The 23,305-nt window shown below is 44.4% G+C and overlaps 2 protein-coding genes across 3 annotated transcripts in view; one reads left to right on the top strand and one right to left on the bottom strand.

Moving 5' to 3' along the window:
- Positions 1-13,546, bottom strand: part of IFT81 (intraflagellar transport 81) — a 156,367-nt gene extending 142,821 nt beyond the window's left edge. Inside the window, 3 exon segments of the mRNA XM_044275756.1 lie at positions 2,130-2,233; positions 11,475-11,639; positions 13,459-13,546. Coding sequence (XP_044131691.1) covers positions 2,130-2,233; positions 11,475-11,639; positions 13,459-13,488 — 299 coding nt within the window. The 5' untranslated portion in view covers positions 13,489-13,546.
- The window catches only part of P2RX7 (purinergic receptor P2X 7), a 173,979-nt gene that overhangs the window by 7,821 nt on the left and 142,853 nt on the right, over positions 1-23,305 (top strand). Inside the window, exon 2 of one of the 2 annotated variants that reach the window (XM_044275759.1) lies at positions 15,644-15,743. In XM_044275759.1, the coding sequence (XP_044131694.1) occupies positions 15,691-15,743 (53 nt within the window). In that variant the 5' untranslated portion in view covers positions 15,644-15,690. Of the gene's footprint in view, positions 1-15,643; positions 15,744-23,305 lie in introns of those variants that run through there. The other variant, XM_044275758.1, reaches the window with a different exon arrangement.

Here is a 23,305-nt window from a genome sequence, read left to right as displayed (position 1 = left end):
CAACTACCTTTTGTGTCACCCCCATTTCCTCATAGATTGTAAGCTCTTGTGAGCAGGGCCCTCACTCCCAGTGTTTCAATTGTATATTAGCCAGTTAAGTTGTGATGTCTTTTGTTTTGTACATGAACCCTGTAAATTGTAAAGCGCTGTGGAAAATGGTGACGCTATAGAAATAAATATTATTATTATTATTAAGTTGTGCAGCCTACTCACTAAAGGATCATATTATATAGAAGTCTATGGAGAGCAGGAGGGGGAAGGAAGAGAAGGAAGCAGTCACTTGAAACAGGCAGATGAAACACCACAGCTCCATACACTATGTAGTGGCTGTTCTTGGGTACTGCAGCACAGCTTCTAATCAAATGAATGGGAGCTGAGCTGTGGTATCGAACAGAGCCACTACACATCAGGAACCGCAGCTGCTGCTGGCAGCTAATTAAAAGGCGAGTTGCTAGGTGTCGGCCCCCCACCGATCTGATATTGATGACCTAGTCTTTGTATAGGTCAACAACATGTTGGTCCCAGAAAAAACCCTTTAATTTCACAGGCCTTTGACCCAAGACATTTATTCAAGTATATTTGTGGAAATGAAGTCAAAGACCAAAAATGACTTAAAGGATAACTGTCACATTTAGACCCTAATTTCAATTTTCATATATGTAGTTACTAATAACATGATATTCCAGAATCAGTTACTATTAGACTGACTTACCCCATATTTAAGAAGATTCAGCCCTTAGCAACCAGTCTGCATAAAACTGCAATTTCACTATTCAGTTAAGATGGCCGCCACTGCCCTCACCCTGAGGCTAATCCAGCCTGCCCTCACTAGCCAGTAACAATAGCCCCCCAAAAGTGTCAGTAACCAGAGCCCTCCACCCTAAAGGGTTAATCTCCTGCAGCACAAAGGGGTCCTCTTACCACATGTTGCTTTCATGTATACACTGAGCAGATGGCAGATCTCCCTTCCCTGGTCTGCGCTGCTCCAACTCTGCATTCTCCAGCTCTGCTGAGTGAGGGAGCGTCTGCCAAGCGCAGGGACAGGGAGAAGAAGTGCACACAGCCCAGGAACTGTTATCCGCTGCTGGGGAGGACCTGGCTTTAAGCATTCAACATCCTTCAACACATAGACGGACCCTGCCTACCAACACTATTTTAAGCACAGGTAAAAGTAGGCCGTACAGGGAACAAAAATGTGGAATTAAGGGGTAATTGAATACACAGTGAAAAGTTGAAATAGGGCCACCAAGGATACAATACTCCCAAAAAAAATATATATATATGACAGTTATACTTTAAGTAAGCTGCATAAAAAGCTTTGCTACAACCTGGATATAAACTTGTTAACCTCAGGGAACGTGACTTAATTATGAGGTTCTCACTGGATAACAGAAAAACCTTAGATAATTGGAATTCCATGCAATCATTTTCAAACTGTACTATTATTTAATGACACCTACAAACTATGATGTAGCAGGTATGGGCAGGACTATACTTTACAACCTACATTTTGTATGTGTATGAATGACATACTGCTTTCAAGATTTTTACAGCTGTCAATAAAAGTCAAGTGACAGGCAAAATAGAAATTAAAGGGGACCAACTGGTAGATAACAAATTTTACTTCTATATTATGGTTTATATTGCAGATCCAAAGTCTTAAAGGGGTTGTCACCTTATTTCCCATCCACAGGACAAAGGATACGTGTTTGACTGTTAGGGCTCCAACCGCTGGGGTCCCCCGTAAAAATACACTTATCCTCTATCACATGGCACACAGGTTTCTATGTGCTTCTGGGTCCATATGGCCACGTAGCAAAAGATAAGTCATGTCTTCTTTGCAGCATCTTGCAGACCCATTGAAATCAGTGGATCCAGGCTGCGATGGGGCGTCCACGTGGCCAGTTTCTCTGTTTTGTGGCTCCGCAATTAGCAGTCCACAAAACGGACACAGTCGTGTAAATGGTCTTGAATCTTGTCCTAGGAACCTGACAGGTTGCGACCTATCACTTCAAACAATTATACTGTATCTCAGCACAGAAGTTAGATATTGGGAATTAATTAAATATTAGGAATTCAAGATTTATCTAGTAGGTCTCCTTTAAATGTTCAGAATTATTGGTACCTACAGATCTCCTGTGTTTCCGGGGGGTTTATATTTCAGGATACCTAGAATGTTCAACATCCTCTTCGTGGTTTGATCTGGCATTTCTTCTCGAATGTCAAGGGAATGCTGAAAAGGTAATATTAACATTAACATAAAATAGACAACATGTTACAGACTTAGAAAAGTAATAATAAAAGGAATAGAATAATTACACTAAACAGATCTTTTCTTTCATTTTTAAAGCGGACCTGTCACCGTTCCTGACATGTCTGTTTAAAGAGAGTCTGTCACCACAAAATACAGTGCAATCTGCAGGCAGCATGGTATAACAGTAGGAGGAGCTGAGCAGATTGATGTATAGTTTTGTGGGGGAAAATTCAGTAAAACTTGTAATTTATACTTTTCTATTTTCTCAGCTTTTTCTGAAATTAAGACCACCCCTGTGTACAGCTATCAGTGACTGACAGCTATCTATGTATACACACTTACACACAGAATGCTATCACTGATAAAACCTCCCCCATGTACAACTATCAGTGACTGACAGCTATCTATGTATACACACTTAAACAGAGAATACTATCAATCACTAAAGACACCTCCCCCATGTACAGCTATCAGTGACTGACAGCTATCTATGTATACACACTTACACACAGAATGCTATCACTGATAAAACCTCCCCCATGTACAACTATCAGTGACTGACAGCTATCTATGTATACACACTTAAACAGAGAATACTATCAATCACTAAAGACACCTCCCCCATGTACAGCTATCAGTGACTGACAGCTATCTATGTATACACACTTACACAGAGAATGCTATCACTGATAAAACCTCCCCATGTACAACTATCAGTGACTGACAGCTATCTATGTATACACACTTACACAGAGAATACTATCAATCACTAAAGACACCTCCCCCATGTACAACTATCAGTGACTGACAGCTATCTATGTATACACACTTACACAGAGAATGCCACTGTGTACAGCTGAGATGAGAAATAGAAGAGATTTAAATGTATAAATTACACATTTTACTGAATCTTTTCCCACAAAACTGTACATCAAATCTTCTCAGATCCTTCTTCTTTATAACCTGCTGCCTGACAACACTGCATTTTGTGGTGACAGGTCCTCTTTAATAACTAATGATAATAAGAGAAAAATAGAACCCGCTCTGACTAGTTAAAAGGTTATTTAAAATAGGATAATACCGCAATCTGTGGAATATATTTGAATACCCAATATATATGCCGACTCCTAAGATCATGTATTGCAATATCGCCGATATTTAGATGTATCAGTGGTCTTTAGCAAGTGTGAATCCAGTAGAGTCAAATACAGTATATGTGTAAAAAAAAGCCAGCAGGCACTTACTGATATGCGCACTCAGAGGCGCGTGTGTTGATACAGCTGGATTCGTTCGCCGCTTGTTGCGATTCTCCTGTTAGTGTATCTCCCAGCACTATCTTCTGCTCACCTCGTGGCACGCGCGTAACTCCGGCCGGTAGATCGCACGCGCACAGGGAAGCGATGTTTACTTGTTGTCCTGGAAACCTTTCCACGAAACACAAAAGGTTTCCAGGACAACAAGTAAACATCGCTGCCCTGTACGCACGCGAGCTACCGGCCGGAGTTACGCGCGTGCCACGAGGTGAGCAGAAGATAGTGCTGGGAGATACACTAACAGAAGAATCGCAACAAGCGGCGAACGAATCCAGCTGTATCAACACACGCGCCTCTGAGTGCGCATATCAGTAAGTGCCTGCTGGCTTTTTCTACACATATACTGCATTTGACTCTACTGGATTCACACTTGCTAAAGACCACTGATACATCTAAATATCGGCGATATTGCAATACATGATCTTAGGAGTAGGCATATATATTCAGCTAATTCAAATATATTCCACAGATTGCGGTATTATCCTATTTTAAATAACTTTTTAACTAGTCAGCGCGGGTTCTATTTTTCTCTTATTATCATTAGGTTTTCCTATCCATTGGGGTGTTTTGGCAATTATCCCCTTATTGGAACCCTGCAGCGACGCGCCCCACATACAGTATATTCTTTCATAGTGTGGGTGACTCCCCCTACCTAGACGGAAGCGCTACTATCCTTGTTATAATTATCCTCTTTAATAACTACTCACATTCCCCATGCAATAACATTCCTGGAGCATCATTTCATATAACTCCAGTTTGTTCTGTTCCTCTGTTATTCCTACCAGATGTTTATAAGTAAATTTGTACTTGGGCCTGTTGGGGGTGTTCATGCATAGCCTGACACTGGCAGCACTGATTGGACCGGGTAAGAATGAGCAGGTACCAGTAACACCCAGTTGGAAATTCATGAACCTCTTGGAGACATCCAGCATACATGTACAGAGGATGATGGGTGAAATCTATGTTACACAGCTGACACCTAAAAGCAGTGTATGTGATCAGAGCTGACTACGATCATGGACTCTTAACCACTCAGATTCTGTGGTCATTATCAACCACTGCATCTAAATAGACCGAGTGGGCTTGGTAAAATCATGGGGTGCCAATTGGTTGTCATGAGAGCTTGGAGCCTTGTGTAATAAATTATTGCAAGTTTCCGGAGGAGGCAAAAACTAAAAGCAAAAATGAAAAAGGAAATTATGTTTCTTTTTTTTATATATATATATATATATATATATATATATATATATATATTCTAATTTTAAATCACTCCACGTACCCAATTTTACATCTAAAAATAAACAAAATACTATGCATAAAAACTATACGATATACTGTGATGGAAAAAAAAAAATCTAAATCAAAAGTTTCTTGGTCGCCTCACTTTTTCTCCCCCCAAGAAAACTAAATTAGTGATCAAATATTTTTGGTGCCCAAAAATGGTACCAATAAAACCTACAGCTTTCCCCACAAAAATCAAGACACCTAACATGGCTCTGTAGATGGAAATATAAAACGTTTATGTTTATCAGAATATGGTGACACAAAGGCAGATTTTTATATAATTATGATTTTTTTTTTTAAGTAGTAAAACATAAGAAAAAAATATATATAACTTTGGTATCTCTGCAATTGTACTGACCTGCAGAATAAAAGAAACACACACAGTGAAAGGCGTAAAAGCCCCCCAAAAGTGTTGCAGACGATATTCAATTTCAACCCACAAAGTAGTCAGTGTGCAGTCCAAGGATTAAAATAGGATAGGATATATACGTACTGCAATTTTTCAGTGTTCAAAGTGTGCATGGCCCCACTCACTGTCGAGTGACTGGATCTAGTTTGTGCAGATTCATACTGTACACTATCTGAATAAAGTTTTATGCAGATTTTTTAATCCTTTGGGAAAACCCCTTTAATCTTTTGTGGACTGTTGAATATATATTTTGTACTCATATACTATACTTAAAGGGGTTGTGCAGTGATTTATATTGATGATCTGATCTGCGGGGGTCTGACACCCAGCACCCCGCCTATCGGCTGTTCGAAAATGAGGTGGTGCTCCATGCGAGTGCCGCTTCCTGTTCATTACACTGCACTTCATCTCGGAAGTGCGGTATAATGATAAGTACTTGCTCCTTTCACTTGAATGGAGTGAGTATTTGTAATTACACTATGCCACCACTTCACAGGAGACGACTCCTAGTGTAATGACCAGGAAATTCTGCTCGCTTCGAGCCCTTGAACTTTTCCAATTTTTTTCACATTATACCAACAAACTTAAAAGGGGTTATCTGATATCTAAAATACCCCCCCCCCCCCCTCAATGCCCAGGCCCCTTGTACGGATTATACTTGCCTACTCCTCGGCACCCGCGTCGCTCCGCATCCCTGCGCGGCCGCCGCTGCATCATCCGGTCGCTCAGATCAAAACATCAGGTGATGGGGGGTTGGGAACAGCCAACAGCAGGCCTTTGACGGGGATGAGTCCCCTTGAGTCTGGTCATCCCATACAGGAATCCAGAGCGACACCAGTGCTGGGGAATAGATAAATATAATCCGTACAAAGGGCCCGGGAATTGGGAGGATATTTTAGATATTGGATAACCCCTTTAAAAGTATTTTATTGGGATTTTAAGTGGTAGACCAACACAAAGTAGCCAGAATGTATGAAGTAAAAAGAAAAATGATATATGGTTTTCAAAGTTTAAAATAAATAAAAATGGAAAAGTGAGGCATGCATTTGCATTCAGCCACCCTACTTTGTAGGACCACCTTTCGCTAAAATTACAGCTGCAAGTCTATTGGGGTACAGTACGTCTTGACCAGCTTTGTACATCTAGAGGCTGAAATTTCTGCCTTTTCTTCTTTGGAAAATAGCTGAAGCTCAGTCAGATTGGATGGAGAGCTTCTGTGAACAGCAATTTTCAAGTCTTGCCACAGATTCTCAATGGGATTTAGGTCTGGACTTTGAATGAGAATGGACCATTCTAACACATGAATATGCTTTGATCTAAACCGTTCCATTGCAGCTCTGGATGTATGTTTAGGGTCGTCCTACTGGAATGTGAACAGCAGCCCCAGTCTCAATTCTTCTGCAGCCACTACCAGATTTTCCTCCAGGATTGCCCTGTATTTAGCTCCAGGGTCGAATTGGCCATAGACCTTACAGGGAAATTTCCTGGTGGTCCGATGCCTAGGGTGGCGCCCACTATAAGCTGTAGAAATTAACGATTTGAGAATCAGGTACTCATGTACCTGGCCAGCGACATGACCTCCTGAATTCAACTATGTCCCACATCGTACCTCTTAAGCCACCTTCTCGATATCTTAATCAGAGACAACTGGAGGAGGAGGACAGAATATAGCAGTTATCGATTACCAACTTAGAGAGACAGGTTTTGGGGCAGTACATTGAACGCCACTGTGGTATATGGTATTTTGCATTATGGTATTGCCGACCCCTCTACTTTTGTTGCCCCGATTTGTGTCAATTTACACCCTCTTACAACATGGGGCCACTTTAAAGTATTTTTTCCAGGGCCACTTTAGGTTCCCAATCTGCCCCTATTTAGCTCCATCCATCTTTGCATCAACTTTGACCAGCCTTCCCATCCCTGCTGAAGAAAGGCATCCCCACAGCATGATGCTGCTACCACAAAGATGTGTTTCAAGGTGATGTTGCAGTGTTAGTTTTCTGCCACACACAGCATTTTGCTTTTAGACCAAAAAGTTCAACTTTGGTCTCATTTCACCAGAGCACCTTCTTCCACATGTTTACTGTGTCCCCTACACAGCTTGTGGCAAACTGAAAACGGGACTTCTTATGGCTTGCTTTCAAAAATGGCTTTCTTCTTGCCACTCTTCCAGATTTGTGGAGTACACAAGTTCTCTGCAGCTTCTCCAGAGTGACCATTGTCCTCTTGGCTGCTTCTCTAGTTAGTGCTCTCCTTGCCTGGGCTGTCAGTTAAGGTGTATTTGGTCTTGGTAGGTTTGCAGTTGTGCCATACTCCTTCCATTTTTGGATGATGGATTGAACAGTGCTCCGTGAGATGTTCAGAGCTTGGGATATTTTATTTTATAATCTAACCCTGCTTTACACTTCTCCACAACTTTATCCTTGACCTGTCTGCTGTGTTACTTGGTTTTCATGATGCTGTTTGATCACTAACAAACCTCTGAGGCTTTCACAGAACAGCTGCAGTTATACTGAGAATACATTACATACAGGTAGACTCTATTTACTAATTAGGTGACTTCTGAAGTCAATTGGTTACACTGGATTTTATTTAGGGGTATCACAGTACAGGGGCTGAATACAAATGCACTCCACACTATTCAGATTTTTATTTATATATATATTTTTTTTTAAACCACGTATCATTTTCTTTTTACTTCACATATACTTGCTACTTTGTGTTGGTCCATCACATAAAATCCCAATAAAATATTAAAAAAATTATGTTTGTGGGTGTAATGTGAAACAATTCAAGGGGTATGAATACAATCAAAATATTTCCAACATGCAAGAGTAAGGCCTGCATTAGTCCTGCAAATGAGGTCCCTTCCGACAATCACCTGCTCGTCATTTGAGGAGACTGCAGCTATTACATACATTGATCTCCTCCACAGTATGGGGAGGAACGATCGGTAATGCCATAGCTCGAACCCATACAAAATCATTATTTGATGGCAGCAGACTGTGATCAGAAGGTCAAAATGGCGATTGACTGGTGAACGATTGCTCGTTTATTGGGTAATTGTCTGCACTTTTACACAGCGTTTCTACAAGAGCTTGCTAGCAATGATCTGGCCGACTATCTTCAGGTGTAATACAGCTATAAATGTGTCCATAAGGTAATACTTTTTTAGGGTGTAACAGGGCACACGGGTAGGTTCCTGTTCAGGCTCCACCCCCCATCAGGGTGGTTTCCTGTGATCAGGGGTAGACAGGGACATCACAGGGATAGTACCCTCCCTGCCATTCCTCTTTCCTCACTCACATATCTACGTTACCCTTGTATTACTATGGAGTCTTGTTTTAGTATCCGTTTTATGTCTGTACATTTGGCCCGGCCAGATCATAGTCTATCAGTTCCTTGTTTTAATGACACGTATTAAAGGGATTCTGTCACCTCCCCTAAGCCAAAAAACGATTTTAAAGCAGCCATGAAGCACAGCTTACCTGGATTAGGCTGTGCTCTTTTATCTTGTAATCCGTCCAGCAGTTACTCCAAAAAACGACTTTTATTGATATGCAAATGTATCCTGAAGGTGCCCAGAGGGGCGTTTTGTTCTTCTTAGAGAGCCCAGTACCGCCCCTCTTACAGTGCCCAGCCCGCCTTCCTTGTACTGTCTAACCGCCGCCCCCAGCCTGCCACAGCCTCTCCTCCCTCTCCTCCCCCTCCCTCACGCCGAACGAACTCTCGCACAGGCGCAGTACCCACTGAGGGCTGCGCCTGTGCGATCAGCAGGAGACTGAGGGCAGGAGCTTCATCCTCGTCACTGGGCATGCGCCGAGCCCAGTGACGTCCGATGCTCGCTCTTCCCTCAGTCAGCAGGGAAGAGCGAGCATCGGACGTCACTGGGCTCGGCGCATGCCCAGTGACGAGGATGAAGCTCCTGCCCTCAGTCTCCTGCTGATCGCACAGGCGCAGCCCTCAGTGGGTACTGCGCCTGTGCGAGAGTTCGTTCGGCATGAGGGAGGGGGAGGAGAGGGAGGAGAGGCTGTGGCAGGCTGGGGGCGGCGGTTAGGTAGTGCAAGGAAGGCGGGCTGGGCACTGTAAGAGGGGCGGTACTGGGCTCTCTAAGAAGAACAAAACGCCCCTCTGGGCACCTTCAGGATACATTTGCATATCAATAAAAGTCGTTTTTTGGAGTAACTGCTGGACGGATTACAAGATAAAAGAGCACAGCCTAATCCAGGTAAGCTGTGCTTCATGGCTGCTTTAAAATCGTTTTTTGGCTTAGGGGAGGTGACAGAATCCCTTTAAAAGTTATGTTTTATTTCCATGCCCTCTGTGACTAAAACATAAGGTTACAGTAGCCAGACGAAGTGTCCTTTTGGCATATTTATAGCTGATATGCCACAAAAAAGGAATACACTGTATGTTAAAGGGGCTGTCCAAGTTATTTTCATTGATGACCTATCCTCAGAAAAGGTTATCAATATCAGACTGGCGGGGATCCAAATCCCAGCACGCCAGCCACTCAGCTGGTGGAAGAGAAGGTGTGCTCCTTGCCAGCGTAGCCTTCTCTTCATTGTTTACCTGCTCGCCGTAGCAACAGCAGTGGTGAACAGGTGTAATTAGAAGAAGCTGTCCCATTCACTTAAATGGGATGGCTCGTTCATATTCAAGTGTTTAGGAATGAGCCATCCTATGGAAGTGAATGGGATGACTTTGGTGAATGGGATGCAATTACACCTGCTCACTTCTGCTGTTGAGATGGCGAACAGTTAAACAAAGAAGAGAAGACTGCGATGTTGGACCCCCGCCTGAGGATAGGTCATTAATGTAAATAACTTGGACAACCCCTGTTAATCATCATAGACACATACTATATTAGCCCACATAATATAGTTAGGTCCATATATATTTGGACAGAGACAACATTTTTATAATTTTTGTTCTGTACATTACCACAATGGATTTTGAACAAAACAATTCAGATGCAGTTGAAGTTCTGACTTTCAGCTTTAATTCAGTGGGTTGAACAAAATGATTGCATAAAAATGTGAGGAACTAAAGCATTTTTTAACTCAATCCATTCATTTTAGGGGCTCAAAAGTAATTAAATAATTGTAAATAAAATATTAATTTCTAATACTTGGTTGAAAACCCTTTGTTGGCAATGACTGCCTGAAGTTTTGAACTCATGGACATCACCAGACCCCGCGTTTCCTCCTTTTTAATGCTCTGCCAGGACTTTACTGCAGCGGTTTTCAGTTGCTGTTTGTTTATGGGCCTTTCTGTCTGAAGTTTAGTCTTTAACAAGTGAAATGCTCTATTGGGTTCAGATCAGGCGACTGACTTGGCCTTTCAAGAATATTTCACTTCTTTGCTCTAATAAACTCCTGGGTTGCTTTGGCTTTATGTTTTGGGTCATTGTCCATCTGTATTATGAAACGCAGACCAATCAGTTTGGCTGCATGTGGCTGGATATGAGCACACAGTATGTCTCTGAAAATCCCAGAATTCATCTGGCTGCTTCTGTCCTGTGTCACATCATCAATAAACACTAGGGAGCCAGTGCCACTGGCAGCCATGCATGCCCAAGCCATCACACTGCCTCTGCCGTGTTTTAGAGATGGTGTGATATGCTTTGGATCATGAGCTGTACCATGCCTTCGCCATCCTTTTTTCTTTCCATCATTCTGGTAGAGGTTGATCTTGGTTTCATCTGTCCAAAGAATGTTTTTCTAGAAGTGTGCTGGTTTTTAAGATGTTTTTTAGCAAAGTCCAACCCAGCCTTCTTATTCTTGAGGCTTATGAGTGGCTTGCACTGTGCAGTGAACCCTCTGTATTTACTTTCATGCAGTCTTCTCTTTATGGTAGATTTGGATATTGATACGCCTATATCCTGGAGAGTGTTGTTCACTTGGTTGGCTGTTGTGAAGGGGTTTGAGACAATTGCCCATGAAAAGGCCTTTGAGACAATTTTCCAATTTCTTTTGGTCCCTTTAAAAGCAGGGTGCCACATGTAAAGGAGCTGAAACTCCTAAACCCTTCATCCAATTTTATTGTGGATACCCTCAAATGAAAGCTTAAAGTCTGGACTTTGTCTATGTCCATTATATAACTATAACTTGAATATGTTTTAGTAAACAGGTAATAAAAACAAAATTTGTGTAAGTGTGCAAACATATATGGACCTAACTGTATATGCCCAAATAAAAGCAATATACATTACCTTCGGGTCGATTTCTCCAAGGACATCATTCAGGACTTGTAATAACTGCATGGGTTCCAGTGAGTCAAATGTTATTAAATTCAGGTTCTTCTTAAACGGCTCCTTGTTCAATTTTTCCACAATGAATTTAAGTTGGTCACTCATTTTGAATAGCGAGATTGAAATCTGTAAAAAATAAAAGATATTTCTTCAATTCCGATACAGGAAATAAACCGATTACGGTAATAAGGTTCAGCACTAATCACAATTCTTTATAGTGCTAATATCCTATAACAGGGCCAAACCAAAGCTGGTGGAGACTGCTGAGCATAACATTTAATAGAAGCAACATTGCAGTGGCAGTGGCAGTGACATACACGCATTGACAAAACAATAAAGCACCAAGTAACGCACCAAGGAACAGTTCGAATCTAATAAAACTTTCTATGTGTGAAGATTATTGTGGAAAACTGAACCAATGAAAGGAGGTACCCTGGTGGGCCGCCTCCATCCTTGATAGAATATGAGATACAGTTGGGTATGAAGGCTTACATGTTCTTTATGGTATCCTGCGACATATTTGACCATAGATGTTGCAGCTGGGCCTATAGATCCTGCACAATCGTAGGCTGCTGAAGCTGGTGCCATAAATACCTAATTGGCTATAGATCTGTAAACCAGGCAGACCAAGGAAGTGTAAGGCTACTTTCACATCTGCGCTTTCCCTTTCCGCTATTGAGATCTGTCATAGGATCTCAATAGCGGGGGAAAACACTTTAGTTTTGTCCCCATTCATTGTCAATGGGGACAAAACTGAACTGAACGAAACGGAGTGCACCAGCCTGCGCGTGCCGGCTGGCGGCCGCGGCGCTCGTAGTCACGGCAACATTACACAACACTTTAACATAGGCTCAGGCTGCCTGCCACGGGGGCCTGACTGGTGTGTAAGCGGCGCCGCGGCGGCGGCGGGTAGCGCAGGTACAATGGGCGAGACCCGAGCTGACTGATTGTGTCCGAGTCAGACAGACACAGGCAGCCGTCAGCAAGATTAGATCAGATGATTCAGATCAGAGTCAGACGCACACTGGCAACCAGCAGCAGCAGACGTGGTCAGGACAGACAGGTGAGGACTTGTTAGGTTAAGTCCGAATTGAATTTTGAATGGTATAATAATTAATATGATAATTTGATTTAAAATTAATTAAAAATGATGAGATGAGCGCCCATGAGTGCAAAGCATGGCCCCCCTCCCTCCATCATGTCACGGTCACACAAACTAGCGCCAGAGCAGAGGTGCTCAGGCTTAGCACGGCATCCGTGATGTGTTTGTTTAAAAAAAGCAATTACAAAACAACAATCATTAATATTGGGGGGGAGGGGGGTGTCTCCCCCCCCCAATATTAATGATTGTTGTTTTGTAATTGCTTTTTTTAAACAAACACATCATTGATGCCGTGCTAAGCCTGAGCACCTCTGCTCTGGCGCTAGTTTGTGTGACCGTGACATGATGGAGGGAGGGGGGACAATGTAAATGTCTGTACTCTGAGTATGTCACTGTATGTGACATGGGAATGGGGCCAGGCCGCCAGGAAGGATCGGCGGGGGCCGGCGTGGGGGAATGATGTGCCATGGGGGGGGGGGGGGCAAAAGGTGACACAATAGGGGGTAATGATGTGATCATGGATGGGGCCAGGGCCGTCTGGGCGGGGGGGGGGGGGGGGGGGGATGATGTGCCATGGGGGGAGGAGAAATGTGACACAATGGGGGTAATGATGTGATCATGGATGGGCCCAGGGCCGGGGGGGTAATGATGTGATCATGGATATGGCCAGGGCCGTCCGGGCTGGGGGGGGGGGGGGGGGTCGATGATGTGCCATGGGGGGGGGGGGGCGCCAAAATTTTGCTTCGCTTGTGTTGGCAAAAATCCTTGCACCGGCCCTGCTCCCATCACACCAGCAGTTGGGGTTGTGTCGCTCCACAGCAAAGGCAGGACTGAAGCACTCACTACAAAGTCTCCAGGTTTGAACCTGAACATGGTCAGATCCCAAACAGAACCTAGAGATGATACAGTTCCAGTCCTTAGCAGTCCGGGTTTCTTATTCACGACACCACTTAAAAAAAAAAAAAAAAAAAAAAAAAAAAAAAAGCGACGGCGGCTGGCTGTCAATGGCAGGAAACATAACGGGCGTCACAGCACCAAACTTCCTTCTGCTAAGCGCCTGGAAATAGTCTGGCCAGAGGCAGGGGTGTGTAATGAAGGCGCCACCTATGTCTGGATGGTGCCAACTACACTGTGGGAGCTGCTCATGTCTGTCAGCAGATCAATCCTCTCTACTGGTGGTCTGTCGGGGAAAACCAGAGCCTGTTCACTTCGTGTGTGTGTGTGTGTGCCCTTGGCTTCGGTTCCAACTGGTACCTCAGAACCGAACCCGAATTCGGATCCAAGTTTTTATATGGTTTTTCAGCTTAAAAATCAAATACCGAAGTTATTTCCGGAAGTCTCTTGAAACTTTGGGAATAAGGGCTCATGCACACAAACGTTTTTTTGCGTTCCGTATACGGGCCGTATTTTGATTCCATATACGGTCCGTATACGGAACCATTAATTTCAATGGGTCCGCAAAAGATGTGGACAGCACTCTGTGTGCTGTCCGCATCCATTGCTCCGTTCTGTGGCCCCGCAAAAATTATGAGGCATGTCTTATTCTTGTTCGTTTTGCGGACAAGAATAGGCATTTCTATACTGGGCCTCCTGTTCTGTTCCGCAAAATGCGGAAGGCATACGGGCGGCATCCGTTTTTTTGCGGATCCGCAACTTGCGGATCACAAAAAACGTCACGTTCGCGTGCATGAGCCCTAACTGACTTTGCCTCGTCGGAGGCTGTACATTTTAATGCTGTACGGAGACGGATCTTCATACAGCATTAAACCATTAAAACGTTTTGAGTGAAGCGACTTTGGATCTAGGACCCGAAGCTCAATTCGCTCATCCCTGGATCTAAAATGTAGGTGAAAGCACGACTCTCCCCGGCATCTGTTGTTGTTCGTTGCATTTTAGGTTACATTTTAACACGCTTAATCTTGTATTAAATTTGGATACAAGTGCCATGAGAGAGCTTTTCCGGCAGTCGCTCATCACCCTTCATCTTTGGCAATAAACATCCATGGACCATCATTGGATTCCCACTTTTGACAGTTATGCATATTCTAAATGTCTTATAGGTGTGGTTTCACCTCTGGGACCAGCACTAGTGTTGAGCGAACTTTTGTTTTAAGTTCGGTATGTAAAGTTCGGGTTATCGAAAAATCACGTTACGGATTCTGCTACCACGGACCATGTCCGTGGTAGCGGAATCCATAACGTGATTCTTCGATAACCCGAACCCGAACTTTAGACGCCGAACTTAAAACACAAGTTCGCTCAACACTAACCAGCACCTACCTCCCTGGAACTTCATCTTGTCAAAAGGTTAGATCTGCACTTGTCAGCCATATATCCTGTAGCTATGCCGTTAATTCCGTAAGCTTGTACACCCCTTTAAATAAGCAGTACAGCCAGAAGAATGGAGCTACGACCGATAATAATAAGAGCCAGCAAAGCTGCACCATGGCCTCTTCTGCCACAAAATGTTTGTTCTTTCAGTATGTCTCTCTGCTGATAGTAGTTTCCAGAAAAAGATGGAGGCACTGGGGCGCTGAAGGTCCCTTGGCCAATGCCCCGTTTGGCCTCCCTCGGTTTTATAACATATTTTTAGCTTTATTATTTATCTTTTGGGCACATCTACTAATGCAAGTGACACATTTCCCGTACAACTACCAAAAAGTACAGCATTAAAGGGGCGGTCACAGTGCACTTCAGTAGTGTCTATGACCAGCCTGTGCATCAGGGGGTTGTGAGAACTATGCAATGGTCTGCCATGAAAAAGTCAATCAGTGGTGGTCAGGGCTAGTGACTGGATATTGATGTCATAGCCCAGTGACATGGGTTCAGGATGCAATTGTACGCATTCTTTGCAGCTTGATGTTTGGGGCGACATCTTAAACCAGGCTGAGGGTTCTTGTTACAGGATGTGTACTACACACACTTAGAATAGAAATGAGCAGTACTGTAAATTCCCAAATTCCCTTCGATAAACTCTATTAAGTAACTGCACTGTATTCACGCTATTCTTTTCTACATCATCTTTTAGGCGGGACGCCATGTATGCCCACAATGAGTGTATAAACAGCAGCAGGAATGGCGGCAGACACACAGATACCTGACACAGAAAAGCCTTCTCCGTTGATCGTGTAAGTAGCTTGCAGCAGTTGCCTAGGCGACGCTTCTCCGGCGTTACGTCACATCCTGTAATGACAGGAAGTCCACGAGACAAAGCGGACGCGTGTCACTGGTGCATTGGAACGCTCTTCCACAGCTTGTCGCGTGCTGCCCCCTCGCGGTGAAATATGATATTGATATTGAGACGTCTCCTTTGCTGTCTTAAACTTTTTTTTTTTAGCTTGCAGTAGAAGACTTGACGTTATACAAGTGGCACCTCGTTTACACCGGATATTGAGAACGTATAGAATTAATGTCTTCAGCTTTTTAAAGGGAGAGTATATTTCTCTATCTTTTGACATGCCACTGAAGCATTGTTGTAGTGCTCTTTGGACACCCCAGTATCCATCCCTATCTTCTGACATGTCTGTATGAGTCACACCTCAAAGTACGTAGATAGTGGTAGGATGGCAAACATTAGTATTAGGGTGCATTCATACGACCATATGTATATTTGAGGTCTTCCAAACATGGATCCACAAAATATGGATGACGTCCACGTTGCATCTGTCTTTTTTGCGGGCCCATGGACTTCAATGGGTCCATGGTCCGCATTTTGCGGCCAAGATTAGGACGTGTTTTATGTTTTGCGGAATGAACATACGAATGCAGAAAGGATGTATTAAATGGCACGGAAAGCCAGAACGCAAGTGTAAAACAGGCTTTAACCACAGGTGACCATGTGAGAATCAAACTGCTTTTAAATGCAATTAGTCTGAAAACATAATCTGCAAGAACCATCAGATTTTATTAGTGCAGTGGAAAATGGAGCTTGAATTTGAAGTTAATATCTCCATTAACCCCTTGGATACTGGAGGTTTTTTCGATTTTGCTTTTTTATTTTTCCGTTCACATAGCCATATTGGGGCTTAATTTTTGCGTGACAAGTTTTACTTTCAAATGCCACCATTTAATATGGCATACAATGTAGTAGAATGCGGGAAAAAAATCCAAATGGGGTGGAGTAAAAAAAACAAAAAAACATAATTCCTCCACTGTTTTACGTTTTTTTCCCCTACATCGTTACCTTTGCGGCAAAACTGACCCATGCCCTTCATTCTCTGGGTTAGTACAATTACAACGATACCACATATGTATAGGCTTTTTGATGTCTAAATAGTGTAAAAAAAAATTCAGAGTTTGAAGATATATATTTTTTTACATCACCATATTTTGACCCCCATAACTTTTTTATAGTTATCTACTGAGCTGTGTGGGGGCTCATTTTCTGCGGGACAATCTGTAGTTTTATTGATACCATTTTGGAGTGTGTGTGGACTTTTTGATCACATTTTATTAAAAAATTTTGGGTAAGAGAAGCAATGAAAAAATGGCGAATTGGCTATTTTTAACCTTTTTTCTGTTACGCCATTCATCATATTAGAATTTTTTTTAATATTTAATAGTATGGGCGTTTTCGGACGCGGTGATGCCGATGTTTATATTTTTTGTTATTTATGTTTTTTTATTTTATTCTACGGTCAGCTGTATGAAGAGAAGGCACGCGCCCTTCGTGCGTGCCGTCTCGTGTCTCTCTTTCTGCTTGCCATAGACATAGCAGCAGCACCGAGCAGGAAGAGAGACAGGAGACGGCATGCCCGCAGGGTGGGGGCCATCTCTTCATGCAGCTGATCTGCAGGGGTGCTGGGAGTCAGACTCCCACCGATCTGATATCAATGACCTATAATGAGGATATGTTATCAATATTAAAAGCCAAGAAAACCCCTTTAAAGATGGTGCCTGCTCTTACACACAGAAGACATCTGGGACTAATATTAATATTTGCAATCAGTGTGTAACGGGGTGCCGAAGGCAAACTTGGTCTCCTATCAGCTGCAGACCTGCTGCTTAGCTTCGGGAGCGAGGATCTGTGTTTGACCTCGTTCCCAGGGCAGCTTTGCTAGCTGGGAGGCTCCCTGCTCCTAGGTCTGCCTTGAGCGCCGAGCTGATCACTCGGTGCTCGACTGGTCGGTCTGTCGGTCATGTGACGCTGGCCACGTCACATGACCCTCACTCGCCACTATAAATACAGGCAGCCTGCTAGCCAAAGGTTGCCTGTTAATTTAGGTTCCTGGCATTTGTTGGATACCTGTGTACTTACCTGATCCTGTTCCCTGACGATCCTTTGCCTGCACCTCCTGTACTGCGCATCCTTCTTGGTATATTGACCTCGGCTCCCACCTAACTATTCTTTGCAGACTCCTTTGGTACTTCTCGACTCTCCTGGTATTTATGACCCCGGCTTCTCCTGAACTTTCTTTGCTTATCCCTCTGTACTGCGTTGTCCTCTTGGTTTTGACCCGGTCCGTTCACTATCCGTTATTTGTCTTGTCTGTCCTTCCCGCACGTATCCTAAGTTAGGGACTGCCGTCCAGTTGTCCCCTGTCATCAGGACTCGTGAGGCAAGTAGGCAGGGCCAGGGGTGAGGGTGGAGCGCAGTGGTCACTATCCTCCCCCCTGTGTGTGTGTGTACGTGACCGTTACAGATTAACAGGCCCAATAACCACTATATAATGAATCCTCTGGTGACCCTGACTGACCATGTCTCTAATATGACGCAGATGGTGCAGGAGCTAGGGGGAAAACTCAGTTCTTTTGAGTTAGGGCAAGGTTCTCCTCAGGCCTTCAGTCTGCATTTTGAGCCCCAGATTAAGCTCCCAGAACCCTTTTCTGGAGACCGGAAGAAGTTTCTCTCTTTTAAGGAGAGTTGCAGACTTTACTTCCGTTTGCGCCCCGTGTCCTCTGGCCCCGAGAGTCAACGCGTGGGCATTATTATTTCCCGACTACAGGGTGATCCCCAGGACTGGGCGTTCGCTTTACCTGCTGGCGCCAGTTGTTTAACTTCTTGAAGGGGTTCTTTCAGGCCCTGGGTACCCTCTATGATGAACCAGACAGGGCTCTAGTAGCTGAGACGGCTCTAAAGGCACTGGTTCAGGGCAATCTACCTGCAGAGGATTATTGCACCCAATTCAGAAGGTGGTGTGTCCCCTCAGGATGGAACGAACCAGCCCTGAAGAGTCAGGTCAGGTCTGTCTGATAATTTAAAGGATCTTCTGGTCAGTTATCAACTTCCAGAGACCTTAGAGGAGATGATGACCCTTGTTGTCCGACAGGTTAGAGAGAGACGACAGGAACAACAGTTCTCTTCCCAGATGGTGGTCCAGCCAGAGGCCTATCCCAGAGACAATGCTGAGGTCTCCACCGAGGAACCCATGCAGGTTGGCATGACCTAAGGGAATCTTCGCCGCAGATGTGGAGAATGCTTTTACTGTGGAGATCTTGACCATTGGATCAATCAGTGTCCTAAGAAGGACCTCTCTGTCAAATCTCCTAAGGCAAGGCAACCTCAAGACCAGGTACACCCAGATTTTTCTAAATGTAAGCTTTTGGTACCCATTACGATTTCTCTGGGGGTAGATAAATGCCCGGGTAAGGCCTTTATTGATTCTGGTTCAGCGGCCAGCTTTATTGACTCTGAGTATGCTGTAAGATTGGGTATTCCAATGTTTGCTTTACCAACTCCTAACCATGTCATGGCTATTGATGCTACTCCTCTTATTGGTGGTACGGTGAGCTCATGTACCTCAGAGATTTCTCTAACCGTGGGTGTGTGCCACTCAGAGAGATGTTACCTTTTAGTCCTGGAGAACCTACCAGCTGAGGTCGTACTAGGGTTGCCTTGGCTCCGACTACATAACCCCACTATAGATTGGTCCAAGGGGGAGTTGGTGATATGGGGGCCTAAGTGTGACTCGTGCTTGTCCGTGGTACAGGCTGGGGTCTCAGTAAAGTCTGATACTTTACCCACTGTTGTTAGGGAATATTCAGATGTATTCTCATCACCAACCCCGGAGGTTCTACCCCCCCCCCCCCCATAGACCTTATGATTGTACTATAGAGCTAGTAGAGGGGGCCAAGTTTCCAAAGGGGCGAATTTATAATCTTTCTAAGCCCAAACGCAAAGCCATGGAAGATTATATTAAGGAGAGCCTTGGTAAAGGGCATATTAGACCTTCTGTCTCTCCTATGGGGGCGGGGTTTTTCTTCGTTAAGAAAAAAGATGGTGGTCTTAGGCCATGTATCGATTACCGGAGATTAAATAAAATCACTATCTAGAATAGTTACTCCCTCCCATTGATTCCAGATATATTTAACCAGGTTCTGGGGGCAACCTGGTTTTCCAAGATTGACCTGAAAGGGGCATACAATCTAATCCGAATCAAGGAGGGAGACAAATGGAAGACGGCGTTCAATACTCCGGCAGGACACTTTGAATATCAGGTGATGCCTTTTGGACTCAGCAATGCCCCAGCTGTGTTCCAAAACTTCATGAATGACATTCTTAGGGAGTTCTTAGGTATATTTGTTATTGTCTATCTTGACGACATTTTGATATTCTCTTCTGACTTCAAATCCCATGTGTCTCATGTTAAACAAGTATTTTAGGTGTTGAGGGAGAATCAGCTATCCGCTAAGCAAGAGAAATGTGTCTTTGGTGTACAGGAGATTCAGTTTCTAGGGCATGTTCTGACTCCTCACGCCTTCAAGATGGATCCTGGTAAGGTACTAGCAATTAAGGAATGGGTAAGACCTTCATCCTTAAAGGCCTTACAACGGTTCTTAGGTTTTGCCAATTACTATCGTAAATTTATTATGAATTTTTCCATAATTGCTAAACCGTTGACCAACCTTACTAAGAAAGGGGCAGATTTGGAGAATTGGTCTACTGAGGCCATTTCTTCATTTGAAAAATTAAAAAAGGCATTCAGTAGCGCTCCCATTCTGATCCAACCTGATCAGGAGAGACCTTTTATTGTGGAGGTGGATGCGTCCGAGGACGGCACAGGAGCTGTCCTTTCACAAGGTCCTGCTAGCCTCACTAACCTGAGACCATGTGCCTTCTTCTCCAGGAAGTTCTCTCCCATGGAGAGAAACTACGACATAGGGAATAGGGAGCTTCTGGCCATTAAATGGGCATTTAAGGAGTGGAGGCATTTTCTGGAGGGGGCAAGGCATTGTGTAACTGTTGTCACTGACCATAAAAACCTTATGTTTCTCGAGTCTGCTAAGAGGTTGAATCCCTGTCAAGCCAGATGGGCTCAGTTTTTTACTAGTTTAGATTTTTCCATTACGTTCAGGCCGGGAAGTAAAAATGTGAAGGCGGACGCATTATCTCGGAGCTTCCATGCTTTTCAACCTACTGAGGTACCACCTGAATCCATCTTACCAGCAAAAATCTTCATAGCAGCTCTAACCCAGGATATCTCGGCTCGCATTAGGTCTGAACAACATCTGGCACCGGTATCCACCCCAACAGATAAGTTGTTTGTTCCCGGACAATTTCGTCTCCAGCTGTTGGGTGAGTGTCACGATTCTGCCTTTTGTGGACATCCGGGTGTTGAGGACACTAAGGATCTGGTTTCTAGATCTTATTGGTGGCCCACTCTAACTAGGGATGTCAAGTCCTACTTGTCAGCCTGTGAGGTTTGTGCAAGGTCCAAGACACCTAGGACTCGCCCTGCTGGTAACCTACGACCCCTACCCATTCCTAGTAGACCCTGGTCCCATATCTCGATGGACTTTATAACTGACCTACCGCCGGCAGAGGGTAAGACTGTAGTTTGGGTAGTGGTCGATAAGTTTAGCAAGATGGTCCAATTCATTCCCCTGTCTAAACTCCCGAATGCCAAAACCCTAGCGTCTATTTTTGTGAAAGAAATTGTTCGATTGCATGGTATCCCGGAAAATATTGTTTCTGACAGGGGTGTGCAGTTTGTGTCCACATTCTGGAAGGCCTTCTGTCAAAAATGTCAAATTTCATTGTCTTTTTCCTCTGCCTACCACCCTGAGAGTAATGGGCAGACTGAACGCCTTAATCAGTCTGTGGAACAATTCTTGAGGTTGTATGTTGCTGATGACCAGCAATTATGGGTTAAATTTCTTCCATTGGCTGAATTTGCTTTGAATAACCATGTAAATTCTTCTGCTGGGGTTTCACCTTTCTTTTGTAACCATGGTTTCCATCCCCGTTTTTATTCTGGGTCATCCGTCTCCTCCTCTAACCCTGAGGCAGATAGTCTCTCCTCTGAACTGTGCACAGTTTGGGCCCGGGTTCAATCGAACTTAGAAAAGGCTCAAAGTTCTCAGAAACTCAAGGCCGATAGGAGACGTTCAAGGGGGGTGAATTTTCAGGTTGGGGATAGGGTATGGTTGTCCTCCAAGAATCTCTCTCTTAAGGTAGATTCTAAAAAGTTTGCTCCTCGTTTTATTGGACCATATAAGATCACGGAGGTGATTAACCCGGTATCATTTAGGTTGGAGCTGCCTGAGTCATTCCACATTCATAATGTGTTTCATAAATCTCTACTTAAAAAATATTTTGAACTGGTAGTACCATCAAAAGCCTTGCCTCTGCCAGTTCTTGTTAATGATGCTGTCGAGTATGTGGTGTCTAAAATAGTGGATGTCAGGAAGGTGCGTAATTCCTTGCAGTACCTGATTCACTGGAAGGGGTATGGACCTGAAGAGAGATCTTGGGTACCTGCCAGGGAGGTTCATGCTCCTAGACTTGTTCGAAAATTTAATTTAGAACACCCTGAAAGGCCATCGCCTGAATTCTTGGGTCCGGTGGCCCCTCGTAAAAGGGGGGTACTGTAACGGGGTGCCGAAGGCGCACTCGGTCTCCCATCAGCCACAGACCTGCTGCTTAGCTTCGGGAGCGAGGATCTGTGTTTGACCTCGTTCCCAGGGCAGCTTTGCTAGCTGGGAGGCTCCCTGCTCCTAGGTCTGCCTTGAGCGCCGAGCTGATCACTTGGTGCTCGACTGGTCGGTCTGTCGGTCATGTGACGCTGGCCACGTCACATGACCCTCACTCCCCACTATAAATACAGGCAGCCTGCTGGCCACAGGTTGCCTGTTAATTTAGGTTCCCAGTGTTTGTTGGATACCTGTGTACTTACCTGATCCTGTTCCCTGACGATCCTTTGACTGCTCCTCCTGTACTGCGCATCCTACCTGGTATAGTGACCTCGGCTTCCACCTGACTATTCTTTGCAGACTCCTTTGGTACTTCTCGACTCTCCTGGTATTTATGACCCCGGCTTCTCCTGAACTTTCTTTGCTTATCCCTCTGTACTGCGTTGTCCTCTTGGTTTTGACCCGGTCCGTTCACTATCCGTTATTTGTCTTGTCTGTACTTCCCGCACGTATCCTAAGTTAGGGACTGCTGTCCAGTTGTCCCCTGTCATCAGGACTCGTGAGGCAAGTAGGCAGGGCCAGGGGTGAGGGTGGAGCGCAGTGGTCACTATCCTCCCCCCTGTGTGTGTGTACGTGACCGTTACACAGTGATGACGCCAATTGCAGACATTCAACCCCTCAGATGCCACGGTCAAATGTGACCATCGCATTGGAGAGGCTTTACCCCGGGAGCGATGCGCTCCCAGGGTTGGAAAGGTTCCCCTACACAGCAATTGTGAGAGATGTTTGTTGCTTGTGAAAGGCCAGAGCCTGCTGAAGGCTCTGATGCCTATCACAG

Source organism: Bufo gargarizans, chromosome 1, assembly GCF_014858855.1.
Source record: "Bufo gargarizans isolate SCDJY-AF-19 chromosome 1, ASM1485885v1, whole genome shotgun sequence".
Classification (NCBI taxonomy): Eukaryota; Metazoa; Chordata; class Amphibia; order Anura; family Bufonidae; genus Bufo; species Bufo gargarizans.
This window is presented reverse-complemented; position numbering and strand designations above follow the sequence as displayed.